The sequence below is a fragment of the Aptenodytes forsteri genome, unplaced genomic scaffold (assembly GCF_000699145.1).
Source record: "Aptenodytes forsteri isolate BGI_AS27 unplaced genomic scaffold, ASM69914v1 Scaffold418, whole genome shotgun sequence".
Classification (NCBI taxonomy): Eukaryota; Metazoa; Chordata; class Aves; order Sphenisciformes; family Spheniscidae; genus Aptenodytes; species Aptenodytes forsteri.
Genome location: NW_008795245.1, coordinates 104,957 through 124,058, shown reverse-complemented (window position 1 = coordinate 124,058; position 19,102 = coordinate 104,957). Strand labels below are relative to the sequence as shown.

The window sequence follows — 19,102 nt, the reverse complement described above, 5'->3', positions numbered from 1 at the left end:
ATTTTGGCCTAGTGAGAGCGCTTTGAGAGTCACATTATGCATTTTGAGAGTTACAATTAAGAGATCTAACCCGAGATTTGGGATGGAAGTTTTTTGGCCTTAAGTAAGTTCTAATATTGAAGTTGGATCTCGGAGGCGAAACAATTCAGCAGTTACCCAACTGAAAACTCAGTTTGTTTTAAATTTCAAGATGTTTATGTTTCTAAAGAGAATTATGTATCTGTGGAAGTAGGCAGAATCCTGTAAACTAAAGGACTTGAAAAGCCAGGGAATTGACTTGAATTCTGTCAATATTGAAAGAAGGGGCTAGTGGCAAAAGAACAAGATTATGAACTGGAGGCCAAGTTAATTTCCCGTCTCAGCTGTAAGCTTATTGTTTGCTTTTGGGAGAATACATCTCTGTACTGTCATTTTCCACATCTGTAACCTGGGAATACTGTTCGCTGTACAATAGTGGCTTGATTCGTGAACATTGTAAAGTGCTTTGAGCTGCTTTTGTGCCAAACGGTATTGCTACCCCATTTGGTGAGCTGTGATTAGTATTAGGTAGTTCCCATTATGAAAACAAATTGATATTTGACTCTGCTTATTTACAAGAAACATGGAAACTCATGGTCCTCTAAATGTAGATAGGAGACAGACCTTTGCTTGTGAATCTACTGCTTCAAAGAGCTTTGTGTCTGCTCTGCAATGGGGCCACAAGCAAATGTAGTGAACCTAGTCCTCCTAAAGTAGAGAATCTGGACCAATGGTTTAGGATTTGACCTGTCTCCCAGTGAGAACCAGCGAGAGTCGGGATTGAGTAACAGCTCTGGGATTGCTCTAACAATTTATAAGAATAAAAGATGTGTTTATACTTGTTCTATCTTTTCAGTCATTCCTTTGCATAAAGGGAATTATGTGAATGGAGAAATTGTCAGAATCCTGGAGGTTCGTGAGAAGTAACAAATGCCTCTGAGTCTCCAAGGCATGCATTGTCAAGGAAAGCAAAGTGTCGCAGCAGTTTAGAAATGAGGAAATTTGGTTTTAGAAATTATGATGTATCTTCATATGGATATATTGTCACATAGGTTAAATGACAAATGCATATGCTACTGTAACCCTCATTTGTAAGTAATCCAGGAAGATCCATTCAAGTCTTGGACAAGATGAGACGCTTGTACAGATACTGTAAGGTTAAATTGTTGTTGTTGTTTACGGAAGACCATACACATCTGACAAATTGTAGAAGGTGTAATAGGTCATGTTAGTATATTTTCACCTAAACTGATGAAATACCAAACCAGGAAGAGAACTAGGAAAATATTTAATAATTTCCCAAGGCAGCTAGCTTGGCTGGTGGACTGGAGGCAGGCTCTGCTTGGCATAGTTCAAAGACTCGGTAGTTGGTTTAAGATCTAACTAAACCTGAATAAAGTAGTAAAGACCACAGTATTTTTGAAGAGCTCTTAAAAATGAGGAGGCTAGTAAAAAATTCTTTGGGCTAGATATTATAGTTTATAAAATCAACACCGAAGCTCTTTGACCTTCCCTTACTGTCAAAATGTGGGTGTGCATTAAAATTATTCAGGATATTAAAATGCAAAAAATAGGCCAAACCAGATAACTTTATTTTTCTTCTTCAAGTAGAAAAGGTCCTGCCCTAAGGAAGTCTTCCTCTTGACAAATGATGGAGGTGCTGTGCAATGAAAATCAGTAAATTTAATATTTCCTTTCATTTGGTCTTTCTGAAATATAATAATACTCTTTGAACTTACTGCATCAATGTATTCTCAATTAAGAATAAGACTAACAGATTCCTAAACAGAATCAGATATGTGTGATTGCTATGAGAACATCCATGGGTACAACAGAAAGAATTGCTTCAATTTTTTTAAAATTTGGAAAGGGTATAAATTTTCATGCCTGAAGGTGTAATTCAAGTTCAAGCGGAAAGGGCTAAGAATAAATTTTCTCTTTGGACAGTCTCTTCTATCTTTGTCTGCTTTGAAGTATCTTCCTTTGAAGCATGTGGATCTTAGTCCTCTTAGACCCTGGGTGGCCAACCTGAAAATCTGATCTGATCAACAGGGTTGTTCTATTTTTACTGTAGGCTTCAGTTTCTCAAGTTTATCTGTGTCCTGTAGATGGGATGGATTCCCAGCAAATACAGTATTCTGTACGCTTGGAGCCTTGAGCCTGTCTGGCCAGCATAGAGTCCTCAGCTATGGCAGAGCCATGTTCAGGTGCTCTCTGTAAGTTATAAATCTGACTCTCCAGTTGAGAATTGCATGAATGTGGTTAGGCTATGAACAGATTCTTTGTGGTCTGGGGCAGCAAGTTGCTTGTCTGCACACTTGTACTTTCTGGAGACTTTTGTTTTGCAGTAAAAGCTTGTGGAGCCAACTTCTAATCATTTACAGTACAGATATGGCCCTCAGTTACTTGGGAGGAAAAAAAAAGAGTAGAGCATTGTCTTTTTGTATATTAATCTTTATAGTGGCAGACTGATGTGGATATGAGAGGAATAATCTTGTGAAATGACTCACAAGTGCTAATCCATCTGGAAGGAATCATTTCCACAAGACTGTAAAGCTGTTTGTTAGAGAATTCCTTGTACCTTTCTCAGACATGTCAAGAGCTTGCTGAGCTCATGTTCAACTGGATTGCTACCAGGTTTCTTGCAGATACTGTAAGATTTGCCCACAACAGGTCATGTGGACAAACCCTATATGTCTCAGCAAATCTTACAGCTGAGGCTTTTCTGCTTGCAGGAGGATTGCATGGTAGGATAGAGTTCTGTTTCTCACCAGACCGTAAAAGGAGATTTCTGAACAAATTTAGGATATTCTGTGGTTGTCTGCTTGGCACCTTCCAGGTGAATACATTGAAGAACTTTTTATAAGCTTTTAGGTGCGCTTGAAGCCATGCACTGTGGTGGGGACAGAGATACACAATCTGGAAGGAGCACTGAGACATCTCTCTCCAGATCGTTCTTCCCACTGATGCTTCTTGTCCTTGGGAGAGCATGGTTTGTTCCCTCGTTTGGCTGGAGCACATTTAATCTCTGTGTGAACTGGCCATGCTCTTGTCAGTGAACCCAAGGTAGGGATTCTCCTGCATACTCCTCCCTCTGCTCCTATTTGACGTTGCAGAAATAATCAGAATTTGCATCTCAAGGTAGTTGTCATGGAAAAAGCAGTGCAGATTTAAGCAGTTAACTGCCTGTTAGATCCTGCTTTGGAAAGTATCCTAATGATTCAGACTGCAAATCAGGTCAAGAGGAGAACCACGCTTTGATTTCTAATAATATCATTTAACTAGAAGACATCTCAAGTTTTTTTAATTAACATTGTTTTTGTATGGAATACTAATACTTAGACGCTTCATAAAATTTGTATCAAAACTGGAAGTTTTCATAACATTTTTACCATTACTTCAGTCCAGGTATTGCCAATAGGGATGGCATATTTTCTGAGAGAAATACATAAATAGCCATTTTTAGATTTGCTGGATTTTGCCTTTTATGTGAAATGCATTGTAACAATCCTATTATTTATTTTAAGTCTTTAAAGCAAACTGTAAAAATCTTTGTAACAGATCTTTCTACGAGGCTTTTTATTTAGACTATTAGGAATAGTCTGGAACAGAAATGTAAGATTAGGGACTTGAATGGAAATTAGCATATATTTTTAAAAGCTGGAGAAAATATAATTTAGACCAACTATCTTCAGCTTAATTGTGCAATTCTTAGGTCAGACTTATTGTTAGTAGTTTTTAGGGAATAACGAATAAGTAAGAACTACAGAATTTGGTCCATTTACCAATAGTGAGTCTTGAACTTACAATAATGAGCCGAAATTTCTGAAACAATGGGAATAGAGAATATACAGCCATAAGTGATGACTGCAATGCAGAAGAAAACAGAATTCACTTTCAGGCATAGACACCAATTTATAGATATCATAATTATGTCTAATTTGTTTATTTAAATAAACATGTATTCCCATTTGGGCTTGTATATGTAAATTGGCCCCAAATGCTTCAAGTATACAGTAAAGCTTTGTTAGCAACTTTAGAGACTGATTTAAGGCTGGTTTGGAAATTTGGCTGTATAGATTAACATTCCAACATGTTTTTCAAATCACGGACATTTTTAAATTCTACGCCAGCTTAGAATTCCCAGGGCTTTAGCAGTTTCCTTGTGGTTTATAATTGGAAAACTCACAGAAAATCAGATTCTTTATCATAAAGGCAAAGATGCAATTCTTCTTAAAAATGAACATACAGGGCTTTGGAGAATCAGACTTACCTGCAGTGAGCTACGTGTGAAATTCTTTCTGAATGTTTTCAGCATCTGCATAAAAATTGTATCTTTGTTAAACATCTGGAAATCCAAAAAGTGAACAGATAAAGCATCTGAAAAAATCCTTGTCTTCCTTTGGAGAGCACAGATCTTTACCACAGTCTTCCTTGACACTTGGCTCATGTTAGGTAAAACACCATTTGGAACTAATCTTACAGAAAGAGCTGGGACCCCCCCCACCCCTCCTCGCACTTCAAAAGGTCACCAAGTGTGAGATTGATCACTGAGAGAAAAACAGGAGGAAAAGGAAGAAGAGGCATGACTGTCATACAGCAGTATACCCAGAGTTATAATTATTACATCAAGGAATATGAATGGCTTCTTACATTTGTTATTCAGACTGCCAGTGAAAGGTTATCCACTGTAATTCCATAGATTGAAGAAATATGTTGGTTATTTGAACTATATTACATCACACTGTAAGTGAAATTATGGAAATATCTTTTGATATGAAATTTTAGAACCTATAATGTGTTTTGATGGACTTCAGCTATTCTGACTGAAATTTTCTAAGCATTGTCCTTAGCTTGGGTTCTTCTGGAATGAATAAGGGGAAAAAATGATTTTGAAATTTCTGAGACTAAAATGAGTTGTTTTTGCCAAAGTTTAATATTTTTCATATTTAACTTTCTTTTGAGAGAATTATATCCCCTTCAAGAATGTGATGTTTGATAAGACATGATCGTGGGTTAATAAGATGCTTTTTGAAATGTGTCCTATGAAAATCCACTCAGATTTGACCAGTTTATATCTCATGGAAAAACTGCTGCTTATGCATGTAGTTGCCATGTTCATTCACAGGTCCTGCTGTGTGACAATGAAATAGCCACAACCAACTTACTCAAATGCAATCCTCCTGTTTTTCTCGTTAAATTACAATATAAATGAAGGAAATCGAGAAACTAGGATTCTTCAACTTCTTCAACTAACTCTACGTTAATTCAGCTCTGGCTTCTGTGGTTGTGATGGGGAAAAGCTTACGATCATGTATCAAAGATACGGTGTAATTGTCCTCCGAAAGAGCAACGGTGAGAATTGCCCCATTCTGTTCTAATCAGATATTATTTAAGAAACCTATTATGAAATGCCAATTTTAAAAATCCCCATCTAAACGTAAATTTTGAAAACCAGAGGTCTAAGGACAAAGTACAGAGCATTTATTGAATGGGAATGAACTACGGAATCCCAGGCTTTGCCCCTTGTGTTTGTTTTCAGGAACACTGCAAGGAGGTCTTTGCCATGACTTACCTTAGTGTCTCCGTCTCAGTTTCTCTGTTTATAAAATTTTAATAAACTTCTTTTCTTTTTTTATTTTGATTGTAGTCTCTCTCTTCAATGTTATTTAATGGTAGTCTCTCTCTTTAATGCTATTATAGCATTAGAAAAAAACCAAACCACCTTTAATTTTTGCATTTGGCCTGCTAGCATTTTCAGATAGTAGATAAATAGAAGTAATGGCTTTTAATTTGTGGTGTGTACATGCCTGGAGTTTGTAAATTACTGCTACAAGATCTCTGAAAGACTATTAATAAAAGTGAACTTGTCAGTAGGCGTAGATATGTTATACAGTTAGATGTCCGGAAATTTTGGAAGTCAATTTGTAGACCTCCCCAAGACTTTGGACTATACTGACTTAATCCCATCTTCAGTTACACAAATTGAGTGGGCAGGAACAGGGTCTGACATCTGTTTAAATGGGCTGTTTGTTGTCAGCTTCCATTAGTTGTGCCTCACCTGCTCTCCAATGGAAGGTTCCTGGCTGTTGGTCTCTGTGTGTTATCCAGCTGCCCAATAGCCAGCCTCTCATAGGCGGCCTTCTGATTCATTCACAATATGTCCCACACACGTTTCCTCCTTTAGTTTCTCTTTCCAGACATTTCCAGGTAATTCAGTTGCCGACTATCAGTTGAATCTTAACAGAAATTCATCATGTGTCATATTTTACTGAGGCTTTTGCTTTCAGTTAGATAAATGTCATTTATTCTGGCAAACATTGTGATTTGCCTCCATATGTTGAAATGGACGTGTCCCTTGACTACATTTAAATTAGTTGTTAGTCAAATTATCAAATGTGCTTAAGCTGGTGAATGAAGCTTCTGCCTTGCCAATTTTTGACATTATTTACTTCGGGGTATTCCAGTTGTCTGATGCATTGTATGTGAATTGAATCATCTCCTTGTATTCCTTGGCTTTCTAACACGCTGCTAGAAGTAGGAGTTGCAGTGTTTCTGTTAAATTAGTTTTTCATAACTATTTATTAACCCCATCTTTTTTTGGAATGACAACCAAAGTTTTCATCTTTTGCTATGTGACCAGTAAGCTGTGTCTTGGACAGAGCACTCAGAAGAGCAAAGCCATGAACAAAATCTTAACTTTTAAAACTATATTGTTGTTGAATTAAGCTTATTCTCCATCTATGCTTACTCTTAAGAAGTTAAAACTAATGCTATGTGGAAGAAGTGGGAGAATGTATTCTACTTTGACACTAATAGCATGGCTAAACCATTCCCTTAGTTTTGTATTTATTTTAACATTGTAGTCTGTATGTTGATATAAAGCCTTGGTGATGTTAATTATTGGCATATCACAAATCTGTTAGGTATTCCAAAGTGATCACAAATGCTTTCTTAGAATCTAGGAAGTTGATAGTGAGTGATTTTTGGCTTTTGATGATCTCTGCAGTGACTACATAGGGTAAAAATCTGGTCAACACATGATATTTAAACTTGAAATCCAACCTGCTATTCCATTAAAATGACATCTCTCTACAGTACTTAATATGACAGTGCAAAGACTGTATTTCACTGAAGGACAACGTTTTGCCAATTGTTAAGCAAATTGCTTAGGGATGCTCTCTTTGTTGTAAGTGCAATGTCATTTTTCATTAATCTGGAAGCTGTTCCTGGTTTCATGTCTGTTGAAAAGTTTGGCAATTTTTATTGATGTCTCCTAAGCCTTCAAAATTTCCATGTTGAGTTTTTGTTTTTTAAATTTTCCTGGATTTCAACTTTTATTGCAGCTTTGGGAGGCCTGGGGGGATTATATTTTTTTTTTCTTAGGTTTTATTTTTTGCAGTGAGAAATGCTTCATTTTAAATTCTATGTATGTATTTCTATATTCAGATTTCTGTTTACCCATTTTGCATATGCATTTAGCACATTCTTTTGATTGTTGTTCCAGTTGTTATATTTGGAAAGCGTTCTCTCCCGTAGTAAATGGGGTAGGGGGAAAACAAAACTGGGCCCACCTTGACAAGGAATAGTTATTTTACCTTGTAGGTATTACAGTTCCATTTATTTAATGTCTAGTTCAGAGTTGTCTATACCTTATGGCTATTCATTAAACCTGAATTTTGGCACTGCAAGGCAAGTCTATGGTAAACTTAATTTTCCTTTGCTGAAATGAGTGTCTGGGACACCACTTCTGTGACTTATAAATGGGATCTGAAACATTGTAGGTTTGGGTTCCTGAAGAATTAAGAATAGCAACTGAATAAATGATGGTTGGCTCGGGGTATTATCACTATGTGGTGAGGTGAATTGTAACAGCTCAATAAAAGTAAGTTCTTGTAGCAATGAGCTTCAGTTCACTTATGTTTAACAAATTAATAAAAGACAAGGAGAAAAATCGTATTTAGAGAGAAGGCTATGGCAGAACTTCTTTTTTTATATTCCCTATCCTAAAGAGCTAATTCAGATTTCATAAGGGGAAGGAGAGCTTTTCTAAGAATACCTGAGCAAAATGAGGGAAGAATTTAAGAAGGAAAAGAATAGCTCTGTGGTCAGTAGCAAAGTTAAATGCAAAATTGTAAAAGTTCTGAAACAGACGCATGTTCTATCTAGCTGATATACTCAAATTTCAATATGAATTTATGCTTACGTAACACTAGTTATACGAGCGACACCACTGCAGTCAGATACTGCAGTATCTGTAGTATAATTTTTCCCCCCTTTTTGGTTAATGTAGGTCATCAGGTGATAAAAGTAATTTTTTCCTATGAGTGCCTACCTAACTGTAATCCTCTTCCATAACAAACAAAATTGCTAATCTTTTTCCTTTTATTCAAGTGCAAGTGACAGTTCAAAAAGTTGTGAAATCATCTATTGAAAGAGCGGTGAGGAATCTTCAGAATATGGCTCAAGTCTGCTATAAAAAAAAAAAAAGGTTTTTTAACATGTGGACCCTCATTTTGGAAAAACAGTACAAAAAATACATTTTTCCATGTGATTTCAGAGCATCGGTGTAAGAGAGTCCCTTCTGGGTTTAGAAGTGAACCTGACAGGATTTTTCCAGGATTGCATCATATGTTTCACTCACACTTTCACATCCTGCATTAAACCACATGCATTGCACATCAACAAGACAAGATTGTAAAAAGAGTGTAACTGGGGAACTGTTTTCATGATATTTGATAGGAGTAATTGCGGCCACTGCTGTTTCAAAGCAACTGCGGTTATACTATACTATGTCAACAAAAGTCACTTTTGCCATATGGAAACCTAATTACTTCAGAATGATCTGTTAGAAAGCACTTTTGAGATAGCCAGGCCATTTATACAAATCAGTAAAAAATATTTGTGCATGAAACCTTTCTTAAATAAGAGCTTTCATGTGTTATAGGTTGAACGTTACAGTGATAGTTTTGGAAATATTAAAAAAAGTAGACTTCTATTTAAAAGGTGGTAGGGAAATATATTAGGTGATAAGAAAATACGAGTATTTCCCTATGATTTCTGTGATAAACCTGATCGTGCTATCGTTGAATGGAGAGGAGTTTTTTTTGCTGTTTTCTTCAGCAAGACCCTAATATTGTGGGAAATGGGATGAAATATAGAATGCTACATTTTAGTGAGATCGTGTGATGCCAGGGATATTTATCTGTGTAGTATTTGTTCCATAAAATGACTTAAAGCTTCCCTCCCCAATAGTGTAGCTTTTTTCCCTTCTGTAGTCCATGACATGCTTTGCTTTGTTTTTACGTTTGGGTGTTTGTCACCTCTGAGTTGTTTAGGGCACCTGTTAATCAGACATTTTTTTTTGTCACTATGAAACTAGAGAATATCACAAGTTTGATTAATTAAGTGTGATAGTTCTATACCTAGACTCTTATTATTTGCTGTCAGTAGCTGTTACTGCAACAATATACTTCTAAAAGACACTGTAATCTTCATAATTGTAAAAGAAATTTTGCAAGCTCCATGAATGTCTATGTTTCACAGTGAAGCCAGGTTGACTGATGTGTTCAAAGGTTTGTCCTAGTTGTCAAGGTATAGAAGCATAATTTATGGATAGTCTATTACATACATGAAGTTTTAGATGGTTTATTTTCTGACTCTAACTGCATAGACTTCTGACATATAAACCATCTGTTCTGCATTGCTTTTCTTGAAAGCATTTCTATATTCAGTCATTATGATCTACCTAAATCAGAAGACATGAAATATTTAGAACCAGATTTTTTTACGTGTTGTTAGTACTGGGGAGCAGCAGTGACCCAGGGGAAAACTAGAGTTTTCTGTGTTCCTGCCAGCCATTGCAATGTCGTCCCGACAGCCCCTTATAAGAAAGGCAGTGTAGGTTCTCCTGGCTATCTGCTTGCTTCTAGCTGCTTTTGTACTGCTGAGGGCATCTGTGCCAAGGAGCAGCTCCTGATCTCCAGGACCGGTGCTGCAGACTTGCTCGTACCCTGTGGGCTCAGGGCCGAGTAGAGCAGATTGGTTGTGCCCGTGCTGGGCCCAAGTCTCCTCTGATTGCCAGATGGCAGCCACCAGCCATATAGCACAATATTTCTTTTTTTGTGGTTTTTTTTCCTAGTTCAAATTTCCTGAAATAATATGAAGGTTTTATCGCAGACTTCCACAGCAGTGTTTAATACCCTTCGCGTGACACGAAAGAATATAGGCTGGTTATCAGGGGATGTGGCAGGACAAAGTAGTTTAAAGGCACAGAATCAGCTGGGCTGAAACTGGAGAACTGAGTGGAAGGAGACAAACCTGGTATGATTTCACTTGTAATGCCCTTCTGAGCTGTTCCTGGGGTTATAAACAGTTTTTGTCTTGGAGAAGACTCACTAGTTTTCTGCAAAGGACAGCCTGAGAGCAAAGTAACATATAGGCACTGTGGAAAATCCAGAGATGAGAGCTGAGGAGGGAACTAGGAGATGACATGATTTGACACTGCAGGTCTGCTTTCAAATGAAGAGTAACTGTAGCTTTATCTCCTTTCCGTGCTCTCTGAAGTAGCTGATACGCCAGTCTGCAAGTGCCAGGAATATTGGAGCTGGCTTCTGTCATCTTGTTCCTGTCACAGTGCTGCTAATCCGTTATAAGGTCATCCAGGATTTGTGCTTTAAATTGGACGTAGTCATTCAAAAATTCTAAAGAGTATAGTTTTGTCAGATATAATTTGTTTGGTCTCCTTAAGTTGACCAGTTTAACTCGGTTCAACGTCTGTGTATCACCTCAGATACAGTGGTCCAAGCAGAGATATCATGGGAAAAGAATTCCATTCCGTTTTATTTTAACGGTGTTAAACCAATTTATAGCTGCTGGTAATTTGGTTCTGTGAGAATATGATCAAGTATGTTGTCTGTACAGTGGATGTTTTATGTAATCATATTAAGGTACAGTGCTATGAAATGGCACCTCTTTGAACCTACCAACAAGGTAGAGTTGATTATAAACTCTATAGCTACGTATTTCTGAAGGGATTGATTCCACTGAAATACTAAAAGACAGAATAGTTGCTCTCAGGATCTGAGGGAACCAAAATACCTTAATAGTCGTGACCAGCCTCACCTGGGACCCCAGCCTGCACTCTCTGCCCATGGCCCAGGAGCTCCCTCTGACCTCAGCCCCACTTCTTGCCTGAGCCACGTTGTGGACAGACCATCTCCAGCCTTGCTTCCTGCTGGCTGGGCTTCGTGGCTGGAGCCTCAGCCTCTGCTGTAGCTTTGCGTCCAGCCTTGTCTCCTGCTGTTTCTGACTTGTCTTCCTGGACAGACGCTAGTCCTGAGTTGTCCCCTTGTCTTGTCGCAGGACAGTCAGCTAAAGCTGTTATGTCGTGGGTGCTGCCCTCCTCCGGTGCTGTGGGACGGCACTGTTGCCGGTGAGGACTGCCACTGCTTGTGCTGGGGTCACCCTGGGCTCCTGGCTTATCTTCCCTCATGGAGCAGCCCAACTTCTTGCTGCTCCCTGCCTGTTTCCCATCTTGTTTCATGCTGCCACTTAGTAGAAAATCATGAAACAAAAGACTTGTTTTGACAGCTTTTCTCCAAATGCAGGTTGGACTAGTTGACCTTCCTCCAGCAGGCTGCCAGAGAATTTTGTGTGACTCCTTTTAACTGGAGTGGGTGCTCTTTTAAGACGATTAGACTTGTCCAATTAAAATCTTCTGAGAAAGGATGTAGGGGGGGCAGAGATGGACAAATGCTGCATTACTTCTTCCTAAAGGCTGTAAGTCACAAGGGGAAATTTAACGTGTGAAGCAGTTTGTAGAGTATAACGAGAATTTGCCTGAGGGTACAGATACTCATTGTTTCTTTGAAGAAATTAGTGTGATGTGAAAAGGGTGCTAGTCTAGAAATGTGTCTAGTGCTAATCACCTTTTTGTTTTCTTTTCTTTCTTTTTTCCTCCAGAAGAATGGAGAGGGATTTAAAGTAATGCTTAACGACTTCCTTGTGCTCTGATCTGTTAGGTTGTTCCATATCTAGAGCTCCTTGGATGAATTCAGCTTTCATTGTTTTTTGCTTATACTGGATTTATTGAATAGTCATGTATCCTTCCCTACTTTCTTCCTTCTTCCCCTCCCTAATTCCAGGATGGTCCGGGAGGTGATGTAGTGACTATGACACAAGGTTTACTTGGATTTTTCTTTAAAATATCATGTAAAACTGGTTAGTGTTTTCTGAGGATACAATATAGAAAAGTATTAATATCTCCTTTTAAATATTTTGAAACATAAGCATCATTTTTGCAAAACAAGGAAATAATGTAAAAAAGTGCAATTGGAATAAGAAACACGGGGGAATGAGAGCTATATGGTGATCTGAGGAATAGGTCTAAACATTTATAAAGCATGTGTATATGTCTAAAGCAATTTATAAGCTCCCATTGACATACTGATAGAATAAGTAGAATGGTGTTTATCCCTGTGGCCATTCTATTTGCAGTTTATTTGGTTTATCGAGTATATAGAGGTGAGTAGTTCTGTGCATGTAGATGTATTCTGCAATGACATTGCTGCCATCATATGTCTAATATAAAAACATTTATAAACTCTTTCTAAACTGTCTTTAAATACTGACATTAGTATGCTACCAGCAGCTGTTATAAGGGGAAGCCTACTCCTGTGTCTTTTATTCCCTCTCCGCATTTCCAAGAATTATTTTGGACTGTTAAAAACGGAATTTTGGACATAGATCTAGGAACTAGTAGAGACACCATTTTCAGTTTTCTACCTCTTAGCTCACTTGCCATTGAATAACTACTGACTCCAGAACAGAAGCAAGTATTTAATAAATCAGCATAATAGAAAAGCAGCACATTCAAATTGACATGGGGTCTGAATTCCTCCACGGTTTAGAGATTTCTAAAGTTACGTAGTAACAATGTTTCATTCTTTCTTCATTTTGCCATGGATGATGGCTATTTTTCATTTGAGGAAAAGAAACCTTAAATGAGAACTAAATGCTAAAGTATTCTTTATATGTGTCTCAGTAAAGGTACCAATACAAGCAAAAAGCTTGCTGTAGTAATTACTCTGTTTGGTTCAGATATCGATATGCTATATCGGTAGCAGCTCCTCTGATATCAAAATCATGTAAACGGAACTACTCGGGTACAATGAGAGCCTGGCTCTGTGTTAAACCTTGATCTTGTAGCTACTAGATTACATTTCTGTGTTGTGCATAGGGGGCTTATGTGTGTTGTTAAATGGGAGACAGTGGTGTTTCTGAAGTGTTTACGGTCTTTAGTCCTCCAGACCTATCGCTTTACACTATGATTCCCTCCTAAAGTAGATCTGAAACTAATTAATCCTTAATTTTGCAAAAGTTCACTTCCTAGTTTGAAGTCTGTCTTTATAAATTTTTTCTTTTTCTTTTTTTTTTTTTAATTCAGTGAACTAGACCAAACACTAAATGTCAAAATTGTAGTTGCTAATATTGCTAAAAAGTTGCTAATACTGATTCAGCTCTGAACTTCACATCGCGTAGCCAGTCATGATGCTTTTGAAGAAACTTTGTGGTTGACAACTTTGTGCCATTAAATTAACTTCTCATTCTTCTTTGTTTGGAATTCTTTAATGGACAAGGGAATATGTTGGTGGTTCTGTAGTCATCCATCTGTGCAAAACTTGCATACTGATTTCAGAATACTTAAGTATTATGCTCGCAGGTATCGTTTATCTAAATAGATAACTTCTGTTTTTCAGACCTTACCAGTACGGAAGATCCCGTGCAAAGCCAATGCTCCTTCAGGGTCTTTTTTTGCACGAGACAACACAGCAAATTTCTTATCCTGGTGCAGAGATGTAGGAGTGGATGATACCTGCCTGTTTGAGTCAGAAGGTTTGGGTATGTATTTGTTTATACGGTAGTTGGTAATTCTAAATAACTTTTCTTTTGTGTTTTGCCTTGAAAGAGAGAATGGCTCTCTTAACAGATCCTGACTCCAAATCTGACCTGTGTCTGACTGTGTTAATTCTGCCCCTCATCTGAAGCATGAACAAATAAAGTACACATCACTTAAAAATAACTTAAATCAATTTTGAGAGGAGCCTAAATGAGTTAAAAATCTTACTATAATTTCTTGCACGCAGATGATTTTTCACCCTACACACGCTTTTTTGATCATGGAATGCTGTTCCTTAGTTCAATGAATAAGATAGTCCTTTTCTGTTTAGGGAGAGTAGGATACAAGTGCATTCTCAGTTTTGGCTGCAGACATCTAGCTATTCGTGCAGATTCAACGGGTTGCTCAGGAGGCAAGAAAAGATGACATTTTTCTCTGCATCCTACACTGAGATTTTTTTCCAGCTGATTCCCTTGTACAGCTCTAGACAAAAATTATCCAACACTAGTGCTTCAGGGTGTTCCATCAAAAGAATTGGAAATTACTGTTCTAATAGTACATATTCTTCATTATTTTAACTCTTCTCTCTTCAAAGGAAAACTTATGAATCTTACCTTGAGATTTTATTTCAGCCAAATGTAATGAAATGAAGAGAGTAAAATGTTCGTTTGTTATCTGAACTCAGATAAAAGTGTAAAACAGTTGTGATGGTAGACAGCTCAGTTTCTTTGGAAGACAAATGAACACACTGTACTGAATCAAGAGGCTTTTTTGTTCTGTTGCTCAAAAGGTCTTTGACTGCTCAGTTGAAGCTCTTATCTGTGTTGCAACTGACCTATTCCCCTTCTTTTACAGTCTTGCTCTTCTAGCACAACTGTTCCTGAAGCAATTTTTTTTATTTGTCTGTTCTTTTATCCTGTGAGGTTTTTTAATTAAATTTAAATTATTTTATATCTCCAGGAGAAAATGCTTGGCAGAGAAGAAATTAGTATCACAAAGGTGACAAATAGTAAGGAGGATATATGTATTGTCTCTGTTTTGTTAACTAAATTCTCAAGATGAAATTTTTATTCGACATGGTAAATCATATGGAAGATGAACAATAATTGTATTTCCAAAGACTTGAAATTATGGACAAGTTGGACATTGCCTAGGACAAAGAGACTTGCAAACACAAGAAGGAAGGAGACACAGACCTCCAATGTCTGAGATAAGCAGAAGAACCTGTGGTTAATGCAACACTTAAATGAATTTAGACTTTGTCCTGTTATGGTAAACTCAGCAGTTTACCATTGTTCCAATAATAGGTTAACTGTGTAATTTGAGAGCGTGTTTGTAAGGAATTTTCTCATGCATCGTTAAGAAACCAGATCTTGCTTGGAGGTGGAGCTGGCATAGCTGAAATACTGACATTCCCTGGATAAGCTAATTTTTACTCATACATAATACTTTGCCTGCCACAGTATAACACTGAGTGCAAATGCACCTGGAAAGTCAATGTTCAGGATGACTTCCTCCCTCAGAAAACTGACATGAAATATGCCCAAATACACAGTGTGCAAACCTGTGCTATATTAGATTTGTTTGATTAGTGACTGATTTTCTTCACTGTTTGAAAACTAGGTTCTGTTGTTTTCCTTCTCTGAGTGTTACTGTTTATAGAATGTACTTGTTGAAAAGACTTATGGTTCTGGAAATAGGATTAGGACTTGATAATATTTTGACCTATTTTTCTAAGCTTGAGAAGGAGATAGTGACCGTACCATTTCTAAAAAAGATAAAAATATAAGCTACTATTCTCCCTCAGTTTGAGCTAGAACTCTTAAAAGTTTTGATTTCATTTGAGGTTTTTCTAATGCATTAGAAATAATGATGAATCATAACAGTTGCCAATCTAAAGCTTTTATGTTCTTCTCTCACCCACAAATGATGTCTCCACTGCATAGGAAATAAAAATTCAGCAAAGGTAAGTAATATCAAAGGTTCTATTTGAAGTGTTGAGAAACGTGTGTGAATGACATCTAAGTGTTCGCACTGCCTCATGGAAGTCTGCTGTATTTTTGATAATATATAATTGTGGTGAAATTACGGTTATAGAGGTAATTGTTTTTTGTGTTTTCTTGTGTCTTTTTCCCCATGGCTAATAAGCTGTATTGATGTGAAAATTGCTAGTGATAAAGCAACTATTTTCTGTCTATGTTGAGGAACCTTACTGTGTTAATGTTCTTAATTGACTTGATTTTTATCCTCCTTTTTTACTCTATTCTGCTTGCCTTATGGTATGTAAATACTGTATTATTTCATTAGATGCACATAGTGATATTTTCTTCATGCCATTGTATCACATAAAACATTCCTGAGGCCTTTTTCTGGCAAATTTGTATTCTAACATTATAAGAGTAATTTTGAAGATTTATTGCACTGAAACATTTGAATGATGGATTTATTAAACATCTAATTTGGGGGGGGGGGGGGAAGTCCCAAGTCTATTCAGAAATCAGCAAAATTAGATATATATTAGCTAAGAAATTATTAATTGCTATTATTTCTCATTACTTAAAAATATGTTCTCATCCTGATGAGTTCTGTAGTCTTTGAAATCATGCAAGTATAACTGCACACCAGTGCATCCAACACTCCCACTTTTTTAGCACTCAGATTGATGTCATATGAAGGTATTCCTCACTGGAATGGAACTGTGTCAAGCAGACACTATAGCAGATAGGTGCAGTCCATGCCTGAGGAGCCTGCGGGCGAGTGATATTAATGGGAATCTTGAGTGTTCCTAGAAGCTTCGTTCTGCAAAGCGTTAACATTCTAGGGCTGATCCAGACAAGCAGGTGAGTAGACCTACTCATGGCACTTCGTGTCCTTGTCCACCACTTGTGGACTGATTTAGTAATTTATTTAATCACTTAAAGTTAAGCATGGGTTCAAATGCTGCTTTGGATTTGGGCTATCCAGCTGAGCTAAACAAGGAAACAGGACCAAAGTCTTTCTTCAAAATAAATAGAAGGAAAAAAAAAAGCAGTATTTGTTACGCTGGTAGATATGCTTATGCCTTCTAATCAGTAGAGTTACTTTAAAGATCCTTGAAAGAGATCAGTAGAGAGCTCAAAAGTTTGAAAACAATGCACTTGTACTACTAACCTGTAGTTAGTATTCTATAATATTATATATTTTGTCTTGCTGAATGTTATGATTCTTTAACATAGTTTAAAAAACAATTTGAAAATACAGTTTTCTGTAAAGATTTACAATACAGCCAAAGCTGACTGGTAGCAATCTGTATGTATTTTGCCCTTTGCACTTACCTTAATGCAGAGACATGGCAGGAAAGTCTCAGAATTAATGCCTCTGCAAGGCAAAGGTGGCAGCTGTGCTTGTTGCATGAGCTGCAGAAAAGACATTAGCATCTGTAACAAATATAGCAACACAGTATTTAGGGATAATCTTGAATGCTGCAAAATAGAGGGAGACTGCATGCTCCCTGCCCTCATTGACCAATTTAGCATGCTTTTCATAATTGTTATTTTTATAGTGAGTGTAGTTAAAGAAGAAGGAATTAGTTTTGTTGATACCAAAAACTATGATCTAAAGTCCAAACTTTCATCAACCGGGCAAATCTTGAGATACACTGTCTTTAAGTGGGGTTCTTAGATACCTCATAGGTCAAAATTTGTCCTGTATCTAGGACTTGGAACATAGAGCACTAACTCTTTTCAATCTAAGAAAAGTAATACTGTCTGTAACTCCTCTGTTCCCATGATATATATATATTTTGTAAGTTCCCCTTTGTAGGTTTTAGGGCAGGAGATCCACACAGCTATGGTAATTCATTTTATGGAAGCATTCTTGCTGGAGATATTTGTAATTATGGTGCTCAAGGCTGAAGAGTGTAATACTTGAAGAAAACTCTTCTTGGCCGAATAGTGAGAATGGTAAGATTTTCTATAATTGCTTTAGTTAAGTGAACTTAAAGCTTAAGTTATGAACTCGTTGTTGGTAACATAGTGTTGTTGGATGATTATAGGATTTGGAACCAATGAATATTCTGCATCTCTTCTATGATAAAGACTCCACCCGGCAAGAAAAGGGTTTGCCACCAAGCGTGCCAGCATGCTAATGTGTGTCGTTTGTTTTGGGAGTTGTTGGATTAATGTTTTGTGCTTGTATATTCTGTAACTGTGCGTGTGTACACACAATATGTGACTTGGACTTCTTTTGATGCAACTTATTGATTATAGAGTTTAATGGGCAGGTTCCCTAAGCAAAGGCATCTAGTGTTTTAGTGGAAATAATAGACTTAAACGCAAACACCTCTGATCTCTATTCTAATGTTGTTCTTTTAAAAAAACACACAAATGTTGATTGCTTAAAAATATTTTATGCATAGGGGAAAAGGATTTTTTTTTTTTAAATTAATACTCTAGTTTATCTAATTTCATATTACAAGATGGAAGTATTTTGACCAGTCTTTCACAGTGACACATCTACAGCTTGTAATAACGTGTTAAATTTTACAGGTAGTTGCATCAGAATAAGGCTTTGTCCCGTCTTTCACAACATTTTACTAAACAACTCATACTATTGTTGAATATGTCTTGTTTTGAGGACTATAGAAGCATCCTGGACACTGTGTTATTACCATTGGATTAGCATCTTAAATTAATGAATTCCAGTAAATTATTAATGTTTAGATGATCTCTATATTCATTCTAGATTAATTCTTTACTATCCATAGATCTACTGTGTTTGAAACGTTAATTGTTTTAAGACTTCCATAAGTGATAGTGCTGAAATGGGGGGCGGGCAAACACAGTTCCTTGATTTAAGTATGTCGTAGTATAACTCTTTGCAGAAGCAAGGATATATCTGGGATAAGTTGAACAGAGTAAGTGTTGTCAAAGCAACATTAAAAAAACCCAACAAACAAACTACTGTAGGATCAGAAGAAAAAGTATTAAAGGAGAAAGTGAAAGACAATAGGAAGAAGGATCAAACGATCAACCTTTTGGAAAAACTTTCCCTGAACATGCGTGAATCCTGATGGCGATTGGAAGCCTATGAAAATAAATACTAAACCCCTTCAGAAAATCTCTTCACTTCTAGTGAGCTAAAAAATGCTTTAGAAGCAGAAATCACATTCACTTTTTTGATTCAGCTATGCCTGAGAAAAAAAAA

At 37.0% G+C, this 19,102-nt stretch overlaps 1 protein-coding gene across 1 annotated transcript in view; it reads left to right on the top strand.

The window, feature by feature from the left end:
• GAS2 (growth arrest specific 2) overlaps nt 1-19,102 on the top strand; it is a 91,875-nt gene that overhangs the window by 14,556 nt on the left and 58,217 nt on the right. The window contains exon 3 of the mRNA XM_009278764.1: nt 13,779-13,920. Coding sequence (XP_009277039.1) covers nt 13,779-13,920 — 142 coding nt within the window. The remainder of the gene's footprint in view (nt 1-13,778; nt 13,921-19,102) is intronic.